Source organism: Tachysurus fulvidraco, chromosome 7 (assembly GCF_022655615.1).
Source record: "Tachysurus fulvidraco isolate hzauxx_2018 chromosome 7, HZAU_PFXX_2.0, whole genome shotgun sequence".
Taxonomy (NCBI): domain Eukaryota; kingdom Metazoa; phylum Chordata; class Actinopteri; order Siluriformes; family Bagridae; genus Tachysurus; species Tachysurus fulvidraco.
Window position 1 is genome coordinate 11,102,449 of NC_062524.1, and position 22,110 is coordinate 11,124,558.

The window sequence follows — 22,110 nt, forward strand, 5'->3', positions numbered from 1 at the left end:
ATAATAAACATTGGTCCAACAGTGGTATTTGTGGTCAATTTATGTACAATGTAAACTATATTCATGTTTCCAGGTCAAAGATATATACTAAAAGTATAAAAAAGTACCATTAATGTTACCAATCTATCAACATGGAAAGTTTGTTGGACCTATATTCCTACACTGCATTTCATATATTTCATCAAGCCATCAAGGTTATACAATACAATATATGGCCAAAGATTTGTGGACAACTAACAATCACATCAGTAGGCGAGCCTTCATTCAACTGTAGCCAACAAATTTGCCTGCACACTCCTTTACCTCAAACCCAATGAACAAGTGAACTGGGATGGTGGGTGTTCCCGAGCTCTCCTCACCAAACTCATCACTCTTCAATACCTGACCATGCTAATGCTATTGTGGCTGAATAGGCAAATCACCACAATCTTAGTCTAAAATCTAGTGGAAAGCCTTCCAAGAAGAGTGGAGGTTATTAGCACTGCCTTGAAACAAGCATGTGTGATTATTAAGGTCATGTGTCCACAATCATTTGGCCATATGGTATATATAAATACTTTGAAAATTTTCTCATATGCCTCATACATTGCACTAATCCTGGAGATTACCTCAGCCTCCTTGTGATCCCTTGTGTCAGGTGCTGCAGGTTTTCCCACTGTGGAGGGAGGCATTGCAGCTGTAGTGTATGTAAAATTAGTATGTCTTTGCTTGCAGTACACAAGGGAGAGTACATCTTTGCTTGTTAGCCCTGGAGGGTTTGGATTCCGAGTACTTGTGCGCCAAGTAGAATAGACCGAGTTCTGGTTGTCATCTTGGGCAGATGGATTGGGTTTGACATAGTTTAGATAGCACCAGGTAGTTGCAAGATTTGTGTCAAGAGAAGTGTATGAAGTCTCTTCTTTCTTTATTGGGGCTACAATACTTTTAGTACCCAACATAGAGTCTTCTTTTATGCAAGAAATTAAACTACTTGTATTGCTCTGTGCATTGTCTCTGTTCTCCTCCTCCTCTTCTTTTACTCGTTTCTGTTGTTGGCTATGAGTGGTAAGTTCCACACTGCTTGTTGGGGACAGTACCCGTTTATTTCCCCCTGCACTGGAGGATTTGGAACCCTCAGCTACTGGTGGTTGATCTTTAAAATCAAATCTAGATCCTGTAGATTCTAATCTTAAACCAGTGCAGCTAGGAGCCTGAGATGCTGAAATAACTGTCTGTGACAGTGTAGTGTAAACTGAATTGGCATGGGAAGGTAAGTCTGAATAAAGGCGAACAGGCACTCTCTGCATCCCAAGAGGCCTCAAAAGCTCTTGGCTTGGAGTAATATCAAGGTGGGGGTGATAATGATGATAATTGGCAGTTGACTGCCCAACATCATCCTCTGTGGGTATCTCAAGCTTAAGACCTGAGGACACTGACTGGTAATGTGCTCTTGCAGCACCTGACAGGCAGTGCAAATTTTCCATGACTGTATGATCATCAGTTTGGATCACTGCATTTAAAGGAGTAACAGGTTTATGAGACACTGTGGGACACACTGTATTGCTTAAAGACACATTATGGAATGAAGAAGGCACAGAGAAATGAGATGTGTCAGGGCTATGTCTAGGGGAAATGCTTGCATTTGGAAATGGGGGATTACCACTAAGAATAGGCTTTGGTGGGGGGTCCTCTTCTTCTGGCTCTTTTACAGCAGAATGTTTAATCAAGAGGCATTTGCGCCTTTCCCTCCAACCTGCAGGTGTTCGATCAGGGGATAAACAGCTGTAATCAAAGGACTTACTTCTGGTCTCAACAATGGGGTTTGTCTGCTGAGGTATATGTGGTGCTTGCTCAGATGCAGATCGTTGCATTTCTCTGTGAGTGTGGTGAGTACTTGAGATTGTTAATGTATGAGTAGCTCTTGACCTTCTAGACATTGTGTCAACATCACTTTGGACAGATTCCTCAACTGATGTGGAATGACTATATCGGTGTGTATCCTGACTTGGACTATGAGGTACAGATAGTGATTCAAAACTGGAGTCTCCAGAGGACTGGTTTGCCTCGGCAAGACGAAGTCTTTTCTTTTTTGGTGGCAACTTCTCAATGGGAAGCTGGGCCAGTGATGGACTTCTCTGGGGCCACTGAAAGTCTTCAACTTTTTTTGTCTCTTTAGTTTCAGATAGTTCTAAATGGAGTGGCACTTTCGTGTTTATATTTGTTTCTTCTGTCACTCGAATTTCTGGTATTTGAACATTGTGTTGGCGAACAAGCTTACGGAAGTTTGGCTTTGATGTCTGTTCCTTTAAGTAAATGTGAGTTGATGGTTCTTGTTTGTTAAATAAACTAGTATGTTGTATCACTGATACTCCTTTTAGCGTGTTCTCTTTCTCGTGTGCCTGCACTGACACAACAGATTCTATGGTGGGCTTTACACATGTTGCAATATATCCTTGTGATGTTGTAAAGGTAGTTGCCAAGGCAGCTGATGGTAAGGCAGGATCATCAAGTTCTAGACTCTCTTCCTTTCTCCTTTTCCGCACTGCTAAGCCACCAATTCGAGCTTTAAGAAATGTCCCATGCTCTTCAGCTTGACATGCAGGAATTTCAAGTTGGTTAGATGGCAAAGCAGGGCAGTGGTGGCTCTTATGTATTTTATATTTTTCCCAGTTGTTGCAAGCAAGTCCACATGCTTCACACTCAAATGGCTCTAGCTGTTTTTGCTTGCAATCAGAGACCATGGAAACTGAGGAATGAAATGGTGTGCTGGAACTGGGCTGTTCCTCAGTAGTAATTTCTGCACCAATGGGTAATTCAATCGCAGGCTGACGCCTTAACATACCATGCCGCCTGTTCTGAGCTGGTTGTTCATCAAATGAGTGGCTGTGACGAAAGTTATGTGATGCAGCAGTGTTTTCAATTCTTGCATCTGATGGTAATGAGTGACTTCTTAAAAGAGGACCAGATGACAAAGGATTATCTGGCTGACTGACATTGATAGAGTGCTGTTGAAATTTCTCACAAGGGACACCAAGAGTGATGGACCCACTGCTTTTGGAACTAATGTCTATCTCTTTTGCTCTATGAAGAATTGTATCTTTAGAAAGTGATGACTCAATACTGCTCTTTCTAGAAAGAGAAAACCTTCTGGGTTTGACACTATCAATCTTGCTTGTGTCTACAACTGCTTCATTGATGGTGATGAGTTTGGTAATGTGATCAATTACTTGCTTTTTAGGCACTGAGAAAGGGATGCTCCTCCCCTCTTGTTCTGCAGAGTGTTCGTCCTGTTGACGAACTGTTCTATGTAAGTGACCAAGACGACCAAATTTTCCAAGAATAACCTCTGCATAACTTTTGGCACTTGTGTTTGGCAGACTGTCTTGAGCGACTTCAGTGCTCTCAGAACGAGAGAAATAACCTGACTCTGTGCTGCTTTTGCTGCCTAGACCAAATGATGAGGAGGTCTCATCAGATGAGCCAACAGGAGCTCGTCTTCCTTTGCTAAGCCTCATAGCTAATCTCTTTTTGACAGCATGAGAGTATTCTAGTCCACGTGACTGTCCTTCGGGGGATCTTTCTGTGCCAGAATTTCTTTGAGAGGACATCATCTTTTGATTTTTAAGAGTAAGAGATGAAGATAGCTGACCAATGTCTTCATCTGATTCTGTAATTGGCTCATCATGACAACTCATGTCAGGCCCCTGTCTACCGGATGCCATGCCAGCTTTTACCTTATGAGTGTGTGACTTACGGTGCTTGTAAAGGTTACTCTTAGTTTTAAAAGAAAAACCACATGGTGCACAAGGGTAAGGCCTTTCTCCAGTGTGGGAACGTATATGTTTCTGTAGTACACTGGGCTTGGCACATGCACGGCCACAGTAGGTGCAAACATACTTTCCTGGCTTCTGAGGTTTACGTTCACGTTTTTGTTTCGGTGTGCTTTCTTGCGTCTCCATCGGAGGTTGCACTGACACTGATGAAGTTGCAGTCTCAGGGCATTTGTTAGGAACTTCCATATCTTCAGCACTTTTGGAACCCCGCTCTGACTTCCCTCGCTCTGGGATATCGGCTTCCTGAACATTTCTTTTCTGAAGCCGGAGACGCTTTCTCTCATGGCGAAGTCTTTTTGTCTGTCTGGAATGCGATGGTCCATGCTGCTGCTGGGAATAAGCTGTGGTTGGTTTTGGGTTGTTGACACAAGACTCACATTGAGGTTCATGAAGGTGTTCTTGACCTCCTGACTGCTCCCCAGTGCTCAGTTGTCTATGTGAGACCTCCATAAAATGTGGAAATGGCCTCTGGTAGAATGTCACACCTGAAGACTATCTCACAAACTTTAAAAAATGCAGATTCATTATAGACACAATATGTCCAAAGAAGAACATTTTTTGGGAGCTCGAAGATATCCCGGAATCAGGGAAATTAAATTTTTAATGAAAGTGATGCAGTGAAAAATTACTTGAGATTTTCAGTCTTCATTGCTTGTCAAAGATGATCCTATTCTGTTTATTGTAACTTGTACAGAAGTTTGAATATCAATATAGCTCATTCATAGATGTTTTTCTTGGCACCGGTGTCCATGCATGGACTGAATAAACTTCAAAGCTCTTCTTTGTCAAAATCGTGTCACCTTCGAAGTTCTGAAATACACCACAAATAAAGAAATAAATGAGATGATCTATGGAGTATAAGGTATACTAAGAAATAAGATATAAATAAACCTCCAAATGCATAAACATTATACATATGCCACTTGAATGCATACACATGCTCTAGCCTTGTAGTTACACTGTAAATATCAGGTGTACCATTAAAGGGACATTTTGTTGGCTAAACGTTTAATGATTCAAGCCCGTCTGTCACTAAGTACAATATGTGAACCACCCTATCCAATGTCCCGTAGTGAGGTCTAGAGTTTTTTTTTCCATTTGTCATTTGTGATATTCTTGTTCATCCTCCAGCTTTAGATTATTGCAAACCCTGCGGTGATTCTAAAAAGCTTCAAAATTCCAGCAGTGCCGTTGCATCTGATGCACACACGCACCCTATAAACTACTATCATGTCAGTGTCACTGTTATGTTGAAAACAGCCAACACCTGGATAATAACTGGACAGTACAGCTACACTGAGTTAATGTATACACATTCATTTTTCTAACAAAATCTTGAAAATGCCAGTATCCCTTTCAATCAGTGTTTGAGAACTGAGTTTCCCCAAAACTCCATTGTCATCCTAATTTTTGCAACTGGTTTATATTTGTTTATATAAATCATTATTCCCTTAAAGAGCTACATTACCAAAAGCACTCTTACAGTCGTTCCTACCTAGTACAGAAGAAGTTGTTTGAGAAAAATAAATGTTTTCTCACTATTTTCATTTTAAAAAATACAGGATCCAAGCATCTTCGCTCACTAACCAGCTGGCACCTGTGCCCACGCTTTGCTGCAGGGGTGGAAAGGTGTGGAACCATATGGGATCCTGCTGGTAATGCAAATCATTGCCAGTAGTGCATTTCAGACTTGTTATGTTGTGGAGTGCATCTGAGAAAATTATTCTTGGTGGTCAACTTTTCTCTGCTAGCAGTCTTTTTTCATTTACAATAATTGCATTTGAATGTATCATTACTTTTATTAAAAACAATGAGTAATAAAATTACATGTAAATACACTTTATGGCCAAAAGGATGTGGATGCTTGCCCATGACCCACATATGTAAGCGTTCCCCAAACTTTACCCGGACCTAAGCCTTTTCAACCTGGCAATGTCCATCAGCACAAAGTGAGGTCCATGAAGGCATGGGTTGCCAAGGTTGGTATGGAACCACACATGAACCGCACCTCATTGAACACATTTGGGATGATTTGGAATGCCAACTCACACCAGGCTTCCTCAACTGACATCAGACCCCAACATCACTAATGACCTTGTAGCTGAGAAGGCAGTACCTGCTTAGTCCTAGGGTGAGTCCTGTTCCTCATGACACTGCTGGTGTATGTTATCCAAGTAATTCATGTGGAAAATATAATTATATTTTCGCATGGAACTCTAAACTACATCCATATCATTTTCTGACAGAAAGCAGTAGAGATGAAAGGCTTATAAGTAATCAATATGTAATGCAAATACAGCTTTGTTGGTTGCTACTTTGTAAATGAAATTGGGTCATATAAGCATTTCATATACATTACAGTAAAATGCTTTTCTTTGCTTATCCCAAATAAGGAGGTTGGGGTCAAAGCACAGAAGTAGCTATAATACAGGGAGGGTTAAAGGCCTTGCTCAATTGCCCAACAGTGGTAACCTGGCAGCACTGGGGCTTGAACTGTGACCTTCCAAGCAACAACCCAGAGCTTTAACCAGTTGAGCCACCATTGGCATCCAAATGATTCTTACCAATGCTGGCAATTGTCTGGGGCTAAAGGAACCATATTTAAAGATTAAATTAGTTGTATCTATTTCAAATTGTACCATAGACAAGTTATAGTCTGTTTTTGTTATCATATATTTGATTACAGCTGATTAATATGTAAAGAATAACAGTAACACCCTACAGGATATATATAAAAACATATATATATATTTATATCTTTTATATATATATATATATATATATATATATATATATATATATATATATATATATATAAACTTTAATAATTCAGAACTCTAAGCTGTGTATGTAAAGGCAATAATAACAAAAATAGCAATGATATTGACCCATGTATATTAGATAATTCTTAAAGGAATGAGAATAATTTGAAGCATTTACAGGTACATGTCTGTCTGATGATGTTTTTAAAGCAAGCAACTTAACTTGATATATATCACCATAGTCTAAAGACCTACCAGTGTAAGCTGTCTTGGCCACAAACTGCATGACATGAGATATCTGGCTGAGCTTATTAAGGGAAGTTTCCTCATTCCCACCCTAACAGTTAAAAAAAAAACTAATTCATCTCAAAATTCATGTTAAACAACTTGCTATTAGGTTAGCAACATAATTTAAGTTAAGTTTAAGTTACTTCACTGTGTCTAGGTTGTGTCTACTGTGGTGAACTCACTAGTGACAGAGAAAAAAAATCTGTCATTTACATCCAGCATCGTTTGATTTCTGCAGGAAGGTGACATTCAAAAAAATTCAATACACAAATAAGAATAAGGGATCTGCTTACATCAGCTACATGATTTAACACATCGAGAGGAACTTCTTTTGTTCTTTTCACACAGAATGTAGGCAGTTGAGGACAGTGAAGTTAATTCCAAACCCAAAGTATGTCACTTGTGCACCATTGTGGTTCATTTTACCATAAAATCAGATTATAATCCGAATTGCTTTCTACAACAAGCAGATCTGACAGCATGGGCCACGATGCACTTTCGCCTTCATTTTGTTGCTTGCTATGAGTGTGATAAACCTAGAACATAGTCAAAATGTTGTACTGTAAAGTCCTAATATCAATGATGAATTGTCTACATTGCAGGCAAGACACTACTACCAATCACTATGAGTGTAATTCCCACACAGTCCTGTACAGATGGAAATTATTGCATCTGTCTATGAGTATAACGTTAACCGTAAACCATAAACCGTAATGTAAATTGTAACCTCAGTAAATTTTTATTGAATGACAAATCCTTAGCATCACATAATACGTTTATCTTTTGACAGACTCTAGTGAAATAGATTTTTTTGTAAAAAAATTTTGTGAAGAATATTTATTCCAAATACACATGAAATAAAATATTCATTTGGAATTATATATTATCTGTGTTGCAGGTGACATCATCAAGGCTTTTTAAGTTACACATAAGACAAAAACCTCTCTATCTCATAACATAAATAAATTAAATGAATTTTTGACATTTCATTTGCTAACAAATGTTTGTTGGTAGCCCGATCATCACGTGTGGTGGGAAAAGTCATAGCTTAATGCCTGCATAATGTCTGCACACTATTTAAATTGCACTGCTAAAGAGAAATGCATGGACTTTTAAAGAGAAGGTCTGTTTATGCAGGCGGAAGTTGGAAGCAAAACAAAAGGCATGACTGTTCTTCACACATGTTCTTGATTAGGATGCAGAAATATCACCTGACTCAAAATGTGTTATGATGAAGCCTCACAGTGGAAATGGATGAAAATCTTCATAGGTAGTCTGCACAGCACAGGATTTAGGTTTTATGGGATGACATACTGAACAAATTGCAGGGGCAGCAGATAAAGATCATAGGGTCTGGATTCATTTTTATAGGTTTTATGCTATAAAAGCAAAATGCAGTGTTTTGTGTTTGAATGCAACACAAAACTAGAACCATGCAAGTGAAATAATCACAAGGCAAATGACCTGTGTGCATGTCCTAGCAAGGTCAAGGCTAAATGTTAATGATTTCTTTGAGTTTTTTCAAAGCATCAATAAGCACCGCTATACATATCAAATGATTGTGTTTAATACATCTCCATGTCATTCAATATGGTTAATCAATAAAAAAAATAAACAAATATGGTGCTTAAATGCTTTTTGGAAATCTCATCAATCTCTCACCCTCTCTCTTTCACTAATGGGCACCCAATGGTTGTTCCTATGGCAACGGCCCTAAACCATGCGGCGGCAGATGGAAGCAGAGCTGGAGGGCTAAATTTATCTCACAGCATCCTCGCTGACTACACAGAGAGAATGTAGCACCCTCCACCACCACCCCTCTTTCACTATCCCTCACTCCTTCATCTTTCTCAACCAGAAAATGACCAACACTCAACAACCATTAGAAGTGCTCCTTTCTAAATCTGACCAAACGCTGGAGTAGTATGTGTAATTTAAGAGGAAATAATCCAGAACAAAAACCAAAACAAAAGACCTATATTTTTTCCTATTGTTAATTGATCCTTTTTAAAGGTACAACAGTGATCTCATAACACACAATACATAATACATTTGTGCACCATATTTTTGTTGTTGTTGTAGTATTATGTGTTCTATAAAGAGTCACCTTATTGACCTCTAGCAATGCAAATGAGGACTATATTAAAGTGAGCTACAACAGTTACACAATGTGAAAACGCCTCTCTATGAACAAACAGTGCAGCTCTGAGGCTGCGTTGCTTTTACTGATGTCATTCCCAAAGAAAGAGAACGGATTCAGTCTCCTGCATTGCAGACTGGCTTCCTTGCTTTCTGCTGCTCTAGTAGCTCATCACAGATACAACATTAACAAGGCATTGTTGACAGTAAGAGCTTTATCAGCAGCATGCCAGTGTCAATTCCTCTGGAGACAAAACCCTTGTGCTGACATTAAACAGTTTCTGAACACACTCACATTCACACTCACACACGCACGCACGCCTGCACACATGCGCAGCGGACAAACCTCAAAGTCGCCCCAGGACTCATTCAGCAAACGGGAGTGTGAGGACAGCAAGAAAGAGGGAGAGACTGAGTGAAGCAGACAGTCAGTCCATTCATCTTTTTCGCAGCCTGTTCCGTCTCTCTCTCCGACACACACCGCTCGCGCCACACGCAACAACATCACAGACTTCACATGCACACTGTATCACCACAAGCACAAAACGTACTTTCACTCAGTAGGACGGACAATCACGCGCTCTACAGTTCAACATAATATCCTTCAAGTGCTAGCAGTCTAACAAAGAATGATGCAGCACCAGCCTCAATGAGATCAGCCACAGAGGAAGGTGAGCTGCAGACAGCAAGCGGTGCTCTAATATTATTAATATTTATCAGTATTATTACCAGGAAAACAGCAGGTCTTCTTCCCAGCCTGGTTAAAGTCTGAGATTGGTGTGGTTTTGAATGAGCAGGACAGAGAACAAGAGTAAGAGAGAGAGAGAGAAAGAAAGAGAGAGAGAGAGAGAGAGAGAGAGAGAGAGAGAGAGAGAGGTGGGGGGGGGGGGGGTTGTTGGGGGGAGAGAAAGGGCCAGAATGAAATCGAGAGAAAATGTATGAATGAGCCAGTTCGGAGAGAGAAGGTGAGATACACCGAGCTCACAGGTGACACGATATCCTGCCGTTCACGAGGAGGTTCTCTGCTGTGACACAAGCACCAATGTTATGTCAATAATATCAAATTCCTATGATATTGCATCAGATTTGATATTTCATGACTCATTAGCATGTATGAAGTTACATAGCCAGTTCATTCACAAAAAAAAAAAAAAAAAAAGGAAAGGTAAGTCGCAGCATGGTTTTTCCATAATGATGATATATTTCAAATGCTGTTTCTCTATGCAGTTCTTGCGTTCATCAGAGCTCGGTTTAGAGGCTGGATGGAAAGAATCAGGTCGCAGGTGGAAAAAAAAAAGGGAGGGAGTTCTGGTTAGAGTGGCTCTGGAGAACGTCCACTTTTCACTGCCCGGCTTCCCAGATGTGCCATGCTCCAGCTGCAAGAAGCCCAAACACTCTGACATCACTTACCATGTTTTTTCCAGCTGCAACTTTTTAAAGAGGATGTGCTGTGCATGTGTGCATGGAGGGTGAGGTAAACTAGCAGCTTATTGAGGACAGATGGGGAAAAGCTGATTCACACACCCATAGTACAAGAGGCTCAAGTGTATTAAATAACTGGTGTGATGAGTTTTATGAGACACATATTATTTGATATATTTGATGTATGGTGTCTGTGGCAAGACTATGAAACATTTGGCAGCAAATGGAAAATTCAACAGATAAGCAAGCATTATTAAAGTGGAGCAAATATACAAACAACCCATCAGTCAGAATTCAGTCAGTCATCACTCACAACTCCTTCCCAAACTTCCCTTACTGCAGATGTATCTGAATGGTATGAATAAGTGAGTAAGAAAAAAAAGATGTTAAAATCACACTTTAGAACCTTACATCAGATTAGTACGGTGGCCGAGAAGTGCAAAACACATTAATAAATCTAAAAACAACTTAACAAATCTGAAAACAAATTAACAAATCTGAAAACACAACGACAAGTCAGACAACCCGGAAGAGGTAGGTATAATTTGTGAATGGAAACTTGTATATCTGTAGATATGTATATACCTGTATATCTTGAATGACAGGTGTCTTATCCAATGATCGGTAAGTTTCCATTTACAAACTATACCTACCTTTTCCGGGTTGTCTGAATCGTTGCACGAAGCACATTAACAAAAGGTTGGTATAGTTTGTGATTGGAACACTACCGATCATTGGACAAGACACCTGTCACTCAAGGTATACAGGGAAAAGTTGGAATGGATGGATGGAATGGATTACTGTGGATTAATTTTGTTATTTTCTTATATTTAAACGGAGAACTTTACACATTACACATAAGATTCCATATCTGTATATCTTGAGTGATATCACAGGTGTCAATGATCGGTAAAAAGTTTCCATTCAAAAACAATTCAAGTTTTGGACTTCTCGGCCACCATAGAGATAAAGGATTTTAAGCATTCGGCCAACATATGCTATCAGTTTCAGATAGATGGTGTCCATGGTGTCCAGTTCTGGTTCCTACCCTGCCAATCACGGTGACACTGATGGATCATGGGTGTCTATAAGCTCATGTAACCAGAAGAGGGCAGATAGGTCTTAGTCAGGTGTAAATGCACAGGTTACTATGTATATAACAGAGACATAAGACTACTCACACACATAATAATGTACACAGAACACACTAGAAGGAAAGTGCTATCCTTCTTGTTCCCAATACATACGCTCATACATACTTACAACTGATGCTTACAAAACACATAGCGTCTCATCCCTCCCATACACAGACTCACAGAGCCCAGTCTTTTATGGGAGATATTTGCAAACCAGACTTTTTTTTTAAATATGTGTAACACACACACACACAAAATAATCACTGTTTCACTTTTTTGTTAAAGAAATACTGTCAGATAACGTAAACAATCTCAGACAATTAGCTGCAAGATTCCAAACTGCCATGTTGTTCTGGACGCCCTGCTGGCTGGTTGGAGGTATGAAGGGAACATTTATAGATATAGGTGTATCCATACACACTGAACTTGAGACATTGAGAGAGAGAGAGAGAGAGAGAGAGAGAGAGAGAGAGAGAGAGAGAGAGAGAGAGAGAGAGAGAGAGTAAAAGAGAGAGAGTGAGACAGAATGAGCGAGTGAGAGAGCATGAGAGAGAGAGAGAGAGTAAAAGAGAGTAAAAGAGAGTAAAAGAGAGAGAGTGAGACAGAATGAGCGAGTGAGAGAGCATGAGAGAGAGAGAGAGAGAGAGAGAGAGAGAGAGAGAGAGAGAGAGAGAGAGAGAGAGAGAGAGAGAGAGAGAGAGAGAGAATGTGTATAAGTACTGTAAATGCTGCACATGTTTAGTAAAAGAGAGTCCTTATTTTGCTGTGAAAATCCAGACAGGCCAATGAAGTAGGTAAAAATAACCACCTGATGTCTAGCGGGGAGCCACTCTACACCTAAATCTATCAAAATTGCACATACATACATACATACATGACCTCAAAAACATTAGCTCACACTGACACACACACACACACACACACACACACACACACACACACACACACACACACACATATATATTAAACTACCTAGACAACTAACAATTGCAACAACAGGGGCCTGGCTATACATCTCAAGAAACACCCATGACTGAAGAGACCGTGACAGTTCACACACACCATGCACACACACACACACACACACACACACACACACACACACACACACACACACACACACACACACACACACACACACACATGTTTCTCTTACTAACCACATGAGGACCTTACACTGATATAATTATTAATGCAGCTAATTAATACTAGGTTAAAACCAACATCTAACCCTATCCTTAGTATTTTTTTAGGTTTTAAATTAAGCAGCATATTTCTTAAAGCAGTTTTCCTCATGGGCTCCAACCAAATGTCCCCACAAGGTCCTAATTGTCGAATATTCATACTGTACACCTGCTTTAGCTAAAGGTTCCCACAATGATATTAAAACACATACAGTAAAGATATAGAAGTTGAATTACACACACTTCTTGGCATGTTGCCCCCTGTGGCAAGAGTTTTCTGGAAAACCTGTTATTAACTGCTCAAGCAACATTGTCCTAAGATAGTAAACAACACAGTCAGCATCTGTTGAGTCATCGCTGAATATTATGTTTGTTTCTATCCTTAGGTCTAGGGTGTTCTTGTGACAGTTCTTGTAGAGGTGACCACAAGAAAACCGCAGGTCTGGCTCGAATCAAAATTCCATCACTAACAGGCACATGGAAGCTGTAGTTAAAGAAAACTTAATGTTACCCCTTAACAAACTTTCATAACGTATGAGTCATTTTACTTCCAGTAAAACTCATACAGAAGGCTGACCATCTCGTTCCTCTTTTTAATGATCAAACACAGCCTTACTGTCACTCACTGAGCTTCTGGGAAAACATCTAATCTTCTTACCAGAAGGTTCTTGGTGCTGAAAACAGCAAAACTAGGAAAAGGAGGAGTTTCCACTACAAGAGTTAGAGGAAATACTCCCATGCTATTGATATAGTTGTACGTTTTAAAGAAAAGGGTACGGCTTATTTTTGCTTCCAAAACAGCTAAATTTCTTCATGGTGTGGATTCCACAAGATATTGGAAATGTTCCTTTGACCATTGTTCTTTTTTTTCCATTGGTGACATAATCATACATGAATCACACAATTCCTGCAGATTTTTCAGGAGCACTTTTGTGAATCTTGCTGTGAATCTCCTGTTCAGTCACATCCCAAAGGTATTCTGGGAAGGTCTGACTAAGGAGACCACTGAAGAACACAGAACTCATTAAACCAGTGTGAAACCACTTTTACTTTGTGACATGGTGCATTATCATCCTGGAAGTACCCATTAGAAGATGAGGAACCTGTGGCCATGAAGGGATGCACATGAGAAGCAACAATACTCAAATAGCCCGTGGCATTTAAGCAATGATTGGTGGGTATTAACTAAACAAAACTTTTGCTACACCATTACACCACGTCCACCAACCTGGACTGTTGACACAAGGCAGGTTGGGTCCATGAATGCATTCTATTGTTGCCAAATTCTTAATCAACATTCTGTGTGCCTAAGCAGAAATCCTGATTCATCAGACCAGGCTACATTTTTTCAGTCTTCTACTGTCCAGTTTTGTTGAAACTGCTGCCTGAGCTTTCGGTTCTTGGCTGACAGGAGTGGAACCTCATGTCATCTACTTCTGTCGTAGCCCATCCTCCTCAAGGTTCAATGTGTTGTGCATTCTGAGCTGCTTATCCTCTTGCCACAGTTGCCCAGAGTTGTTATCTGGGTTACGGTAACCTTTCTGTCATCTTGAAGAAGTCTGGCCACATTCTCTGTTAGCCGTTCTCATCAACAAGACATTTATATCCGCAGAACTACTGCCCATTGAAGGTTTTTTCTTTATTGCACCATTCTGAGTAAACTATAGAAACTGTTATGTGTGGAAAAAAATCCCAGAGTATCTGGCACTAACACACATACTGTACCATGGTCAAAATCTCTGAAATCTCTGATATTTGATGATAACATTAAATGAATGTAAAACATTAAATGAAATACTGCTGCTTCATGCCTGCTTGATTTTATGTATTGCACTGCTGATAAATGCATGAATGAGTAGGTATTCAGTAGGTATTCAGTCATTCCAAATAAGTCATTATTTTAAACCAGTGTTTGAACAATGATGTAGGAATGTGATAGGAATACAGGTGAGAAATGAATGCTAGGATCATTGGTGCACAAATTGTTTGCATTCCCTTGAAAGAAAATTTATTCCTGTTTGGTAGCTTTGCTGTCAGATTTATTGACTATGGGATAGACATTTGGAGATTTAAAAAAAAAAAATTATTATTTTGTTTTGTACACATGGATCAAAGGTTTTGGAAATAAGGCCTAAATTTGGGTCAGAATGTTCCTTAGACACTTCTGGAAACGTTATGCATGGCCTTTTTCCCAGTTTTTTTCCCGATATACCTGAATCAGGCAAATTTGAAAAACTGTAAAACTAAATACTTTTTTATGGTGTGTTAATGAAAGAAAAGGAGTCAAAATGAACGGTGCCTGGGTTAAGAAACACTGATCTATTGTTCAGTGCAATTCATCCAGTAACAGGACTTAAGTCATCGTTTCCAACCACAGTAAGGTCTGCTGTTCTATGCTGGCTGTAAAACAGGTATACAGTACCCAGTGATTTCGTAAATACAATTTTCTTTTCCAGGTTTAACTCAACATTAATATCAATATTTATCTCTACATCCAACCGGTCCTGTGAAATGTAAGTCTGATGTTCACTCTATATACCTAAAAGTAAAATGTTTAGAAAAATAAAAGACTGTTGAACTTTATAAATCAAGTGATTTTCTGTTTTTCTAGTGGTACAACTGTAACAGCAGATCATGCTGCTTGATAGCAAGGTGATGTAATGCAGAGGGGCACCAGACATATGTTCTATAATTTCATGAACAGAGATGATGAGAAACTCTACCAAAAACCTCTTCAGTGAAATCAATAGCACTCACAACTCTTAGGAAGTGTGTTTGTGTGTAATGGCTAGTTTCCAGTGGCTTATGTTTTTGATAGAAATTAATGAGCATTAAACAGAAAAACAACATTCCCGACAGGCTGCTTTAACCGTCTGTCAAAACCAGACGGTTTTTCGTCCTTTTTTTATTTATTTATTTATTTTTAATTAGCACATTAAACTTATAAGCTTGATTTAAGTTTACAATGCACGCTCTGCAAACATGAGCGAATTCATTTGTAACTACGACCATTGCCACATTTCTGCATCAGAGAAAAGGAAATAAGTTTAGAGCTAAAGGCAGTGAAAGGTTACACAACTGCACTTGATATATATAGTGTACTTTTATCTAAAGGGAATTATATGCAATCTCACTATATGGACTTATCCAGATGAGGATGTATTTCTGTTTGAATTCCTCTCTAGGTTTCTTCCTAATTCCATTTCAGGGATGTTTTCCTCACCACATTTTGGTCACTCAGACCATGTTGTGACATTCAGTGACAACAACCAACAAGGCAATGGGATTCTGAGAATTCACAAGGCCACAAAGTCTGAGTGGCTTTGGGATGGCTACTTGGCACGTTCCTACTACAGCTTCCACTCTAAACAGGTCTGCTGTCTCTAATGGACAGAGAGATCTGGCACCCTTAGCCAAGTCACCCATGCCTCATCATGAATCATGAACAACTAAGGACTGTGACTTAGTAGTCTGTAAAACACTCTGGAATGCACCAGTCCTTAATACAAGGGTATTGAATCCCAATGGAAGCTGGTGGAAACTGTTAGCGGTTGTGTACCCACAGACTGGGTCCAGTGCTTTGCCCAATACCCCAAATACTTTTATTCAGTTATGCTAGACAGTGGCAAGTCCATATCTATGCTAAAAGTGTATGTGGCTGCATAAGAACACAGTAGGTGGCATTTCTATGGGGTCTCAAATGCTTGTGACATCCTTTTTAATGAAAATGTCACAACTTTATCTGCCATATTTCCCCAATAGCCTGGTGTGGTAGTATCCCTGTTCTGAAGCCCTTTAAGGTTTCTCTAGACCAGGGGTCGGCAACCCGCGGCTCCGGAGCTGCAAGTCGCTCTTTCATCCCTCTGCTGCGGCTCCCTGTAGATTTGGAAAATAAATATTTAATTTAAATTTATTTTATTTTAGTTAGTTTTTTTTTTTAAATGTCATTCTAAATTCTAAGATTATGATGCTCTTGTAACATTAAAATAAACCGTGTTTAATTTTTTTGTCTCTCAAAATATGCGTCATAACTGCCGACTTGCAAAATCCGACACGCAGAAGCGGACGCATTTTTGGTTTGCTGCAGCCAGCAAGTTAAAATTTCAATGTCATGCAGCGCTGTCAAGTGTCACGCATTTCAGAGTGACAGTCACGCATTTCTGTCTTTTGTCGCGCTCTCCCACCACACATTGTATTTCTCATGCAGAAAAACTTTTTGACTATCATATATTTAATAAGCCGCAGCGCCCAAACTGCACAGTATCTGTCCGCACCGCTGTCTCTATGGAACCGGGCAGGAATAAGCGCGTCTCAGTTCTTAGTCGAGCCTGACACTTGTCAGCCAATCAAATAAAGAGGCTACACAATACCCAATCAGAAAATAGCACTATCTGAGAAAGATTTAACGCAACTAATGAAAAAAATTGGAAAAAATGTTTTGAAGACGCTTGCCTGTCTTCAAAACTTGAGAGCCTGGTCATGAATACGAAGATTACTCAATTTGACATTGAACATTTTATTTGAAAGTAACCTTCAACCCAGCGTCTTTTTCCTTAAGGTTAGTTCAAACTGTTCAAAATATTTTTGTTTGCCTGCAGAAATAAAATTTCATTTACTTGGTAGCAGTTCATTGATTTCATAAATGCAAAACACTACAGTTTTTTCTATACTTTCCATAAAGGTAAAAAATGATATATACAGTGTTATCTTCATTTTAGATGTCAAAAGGATTTTGTGGCTCCCTGTGTCTGACCGACTTGCCGGTTGTAAATATGCGTTAAGACCGACCAATTTTTTTTTTACTCTTCAAACAACTAATACAAATGCAATAAAATAATAATAATTATATTTTAGTAAGTATTGTAAATATATAAATTGCCTATTCCTACGTACAAACGAAGACTACGTTCTTTCTTTTAAATAAAAACCCGTGACGTCATCTATGTTTACACTATTGGTTACCGGATGTCACACTATGGCCTGTGCGTTCGCTTCGTCTCATACTCTCATTCACTGTCAGAGTCAGCGGTTCGCACTTGGTAATGATGGTTGCAGCTGCAGTAAACAAAATGTCCGCGGTCACCGTTCAAAGTCATACAGGTTCGGGCACCATAATACATCTAAAAAATTCATTAAAACAGCTCGACACCGCTTTAACTTGGCACAAAGTTCTGGAAAAACTGTGCCCAGCATCAAAATGAGGTTTGCAATGATGCGCCCGAAGGCACGGGTTGAAGACCCAGTCAGTGATGTCACAATATGCTAATTTGTTTAAATTCATACCTACATAATCACAATCACCAAAATTGTACTTTTTTTACATTGGAACTTGAAAAAAATAATATAGACCTACCTACCGACCCTTTTTTTTTAACTGCAAACCAAAATATTTTTAAGGCCTAGTTCAAAAAACTGCTTCCTTTGGTCACAGTCCCCTTGTATTCTTTGGTGGTTATTTTCTCAAACACTGGGGAAACCTTATGGCTGTCTTTGGCTGCAAATTGGGGCAATGAAGGATCAAAAGGTCAAGGCTCTGGGATGTTGATTGGAGGATCAGGGTTCAAGCCACAGCACTGCCAAGCTGCCACTGTTGGGCCCATGAGCAAGGCCCTTAATCCACTCTGCTCCAGTGGTGCTATATCATAGCTGCCCCTGTGCTCCAACACCAACCTCCTCAGTTGGAATATGTGAAGAAGAGAATTCCACTGTGCTGTAATGTATTTGTGGTGATAATGAAGGCTTCCATGCCCAAAATTCGTTCATTCAATTCATCAGTCAGTGGAAGTGTTCCATGAAAGTGAACCCTTATTCCTTGCAGCAACAGGTATACACACTATTGTGATATTGACCTTGGAGAGTGAACATTTAATTCTCTGACCAACTATTCTTGTGTCATTGTGGAAAGCCCACTGGAACATTATTAACATGTCTATTAACACCTATCATGACTAACTTTATCCATTTCCTTTCTAGGTTATACTATGTGACCATTACCCATCCCAGGGGTGAGTGCAGTGGACATCTCTGATCTCCATTCTGATTCAACCTAAGGTGACTCTTACTCCTCCTGACCTTGTTGGCATATGTTATCCAGCCATTATGTACCACCCATGGGAGTTAGGAAAGGTGAAACAGAATGCTAATTACATATGTGCTTTTAGAAAAGCCTTCAGTCCCAGTGCTAACCTGAGAAGGTTCAAGAATAAATGCCTTTACGACAGTGGCATTTCCAAGTGATTCTCACTACCCCTGGCTGTTATCCACAATAACACCAGTTACATCTGTAACTAATGTTTAACCATATTTTTGGAGGCAATCTGCTGATATGACTGTAGCAGTCCCAAATGAATGAGAAATCTATAGCTGTTTTCATACTATGTGTTTGCGTTTTAACACCAGGTACAATCTGAATATGTTTCCTAATACTGCCCTGGTTCACTGGGAAATCTCGGCTTAAGTAAATAAAATCATGCTAGCTCACTCCTCTGAATCAGAAGGAATCAGTGTTGTTTAACAGGATCTCTGAGTTTAGCCTATTTTCTCTTTCAATATGAGCATTATTTATCATTGTCTCCATGTTTTGTCATTTATTATTTATTATACCACAAAACTTTCATTTACATTCAAGGTTATTACCTCATAAATATGTAACAAAAATGTTCAATAAGGCAATGAAATGTCTAAAAGAACCTAATCTGTATTCCCAATTCATCTCCACCTGTGTGCCTGGGATAGACTCAGGATACTGGATGACCCAGACCAGGAAAAAGTGTTTAGTGAAGCTAAATGAATAAATGAATCTAATTTTTCCGCTGTCAGTTTCATGAATATTGGTAAGCAAAGAAGGACGAGACAAGAGATTTAAAGTCTTCTTGCTGGTGGTTGTGGGAGACGTAGTGTTGTTGTTGCTGTTGAATGAATGTACTACTATTGTATTTATTACTACTTCTTGATTATAGCCATCTACTGAGAGACCAGTCAGCTTACTCAGCTGCATTATACCTGGACTGGAAACCTAAAACGGACCAGCTGTAAAATTTGGAAAGAGTTCTAAGCTTGTGTAAAGTCACAGTCTGTAATTCATCGTGGAGCTTTCATGATGCGTCATGATCTCAGAGCTCCAGTACCATTCGAAAATGTGCCAAAGAAACCAGCAAATTTGGACCTGAAAGTTAAAACACTCTTATTTATTGGAATGGAACAGATTTAATTCCCACAGTGTTGTGCTCGTATTACTCATATTAAGTGTGCAGAAATCAAACTCCATTCTGGCTCTGATGACACTCAATCAGAGTGCCGTTTGGGCTCGGGGCCTATCAGTTTTACAATCAAGGCTTTATTCCCCTGGGCTAACGGCAAAGACTTTAAGGGTGATTACAGAAGGATTGTCTTAAGTACCTCAGAGCAAAAAGGCACTGTAAGTTAAATCGTATCCTGGCAGAACACTCCTAACAAAGAGGGGTGTTGGGTTCCACAGAGTTACGGGAATGATGGTTGAGGATCAGTGTCAGGTTTGAGATATTTAGGATTATTAGGGAGTGTTTCTAATAATGTAATACAAAGTACTAATTGTAGGTTGCATTACTAAAAATAGCTCTGTTACTAGTCCTACAAGAATTCACTTCATGTCTATCAATCTTACAGTTTCAGTGCTGACAACGTCCATGCTGGCCAAAAGCCGACGACCGTAAAAACCAAAGAGTGTTTTTAAAGGAAAAATGTCCCTGTGATCTCCAGGGACCACTTTGGAGAAAAATATACCTTAATTCATTTTCTTTCCACCGTTATTACACTCTACCATATAATTTTCTTCACTGTGAATTATGGGTCATATTTGTCATTATTGAAGATTGGTTTTGTTTGCTAATAACTACTTCCTGTGCTTCAATAGGCAGTGAACAGTCAAAAATAGCTGTTATATTTGAAAAAGCAAATTGAAACTATTGCCACAACATTAGATAATATAGTGAGGCTATATGTAAGGACATTATGTGAAAGGAAGTCGTCTGTTAGGGTCTGAAAGTCTAGAGTGCATCAGAATGCATCAAAATCACAAGCATTTAATTGTGGTATAGCCCTAAATATTCACCTGTGTGTGTGTGTGTGTGTGTGTGTGTGTGTGTGTGTGTGTGTGTGTGTGTGTGTGTGTGTGTGTGTGTGTGTGTGTGTGTGTGTGTGTGTGTGTGTGTGCGTGTGTTTGTAGGTGGGTGTGTGCGTGTGTGTGTGTGTGTAGGTGGGTGTAGGTGGGTGCAGTAGCAATGCAATATTTTGCATCTATTTATATCTGAAAACATAAATTGACTATAAAATCATGCACATAATACTTTCATAAATGATTTAAACCTTTACTCCAAACTCGAATATCCTTCAGCCTTCAGTTCAGTGTGTTACATCCCACTACTGACTTCTATTATAGGCACATCAATCTGCAAACAATGTAAAATATTAAAATTGAGGCGTATCTCAATTCAACGCATCGTTTTTGAGCCCTTATCATACGAATACTCTCATTACAGCTCCCATACAAACCTTTACAGACAAATCTGTATATTTCACATGTATCATCTATTGATTTTCAGGACACTAGCCAACAATTTACCTCACAGATTTTCACTAAACATCTCAAAAAACCAAAAAGGCTACAAAAACACAAACAGTTCAGAAAACACAATAATACAACCAAAAACATATCAGTAAATTTTAAAAACAAAGAGATAACCAGAAAACACATGAACATTAAGTCAAAACTGAAATACCGGTCCGTAATAAACATCACATGCTTGTTCTGTTATTATATTATTAGTTATTCTTTTTTCTTTCTTTTCAATTGGATTTAATTGTTCACATCCTCATAATAATATCTTGTAAGATAACAAAAAAAAAACATCCTATTTATTTCGGTCTCCTAAAACGTTGTATGCTGCAGCCGATCAGCAACACGCATGACATTTAATAAGATTCTACCGTTTCTGCTTTATGTTGCTGTGCATTTATTGTTGTGTTTTTGGTTTGTTAATGTGTTTAGCATTTCCAGTTGTGCACAAATAAATCCACCGACTAAGGGAAATACCTGAAAGAGCTTAAGACAGGGAGTGGAAGTGTTTATTCAGGTGACGTCTCAGCAGAATGTTCAACTGGCTTGTAGAACTTGACACACCACATTTTCTTGCTCAATGGACGCAATAACAAGTCACGTATTTGGCATGAAAAATGGAGCTGGGTTTACAAAGCTATAGGCAATAGGGAAATCTCTGATGAAACAACATGAGACAAATACAACCACTGGCTTTTGTGGAAGACACTAGGAAATTGCCAAACCCCCCACCCCACCCCACCACACACACACACACACACACACACACACACA

The 22,110-nt window shown here is 39.2% G+C and overlaps 1 protein-coding gene across 2 annotated transcripts in view; it reads right to left on the reverse strand.

Moving 5' to 3' along the window:
* The window catches only part of hivep3a (HIVEP zinc finger 3a), a 38,098-nt gene that overhangs the window by 11,878 nt on the left and 4,110 nt on the right, over positions 1–22,110 (reverse strand). The window contains exons 1-2 of one of the 2 annotated variants that reach the window (XM_027143881.2): positions 9,731–9,840; positions 609–4,622 (exon numbers count right to left, since the gene is read on the reverse strand). In XM_027143881.2, the coding sequence (XP_026999682.1) occupies positions 609–4,262 (3,654 nt within the window). In that variant the 5' untranslated portion in view covers positions 4,263–4,622; positions 9,731–9,840. Of the gene's footprint in view, positions 1–608; positions 4,623–9,730; positions 9,841–22,110 lie in introns of those variants that run through there. The other variant, XM_027143880.2, reaches the window with a different exon arrangement.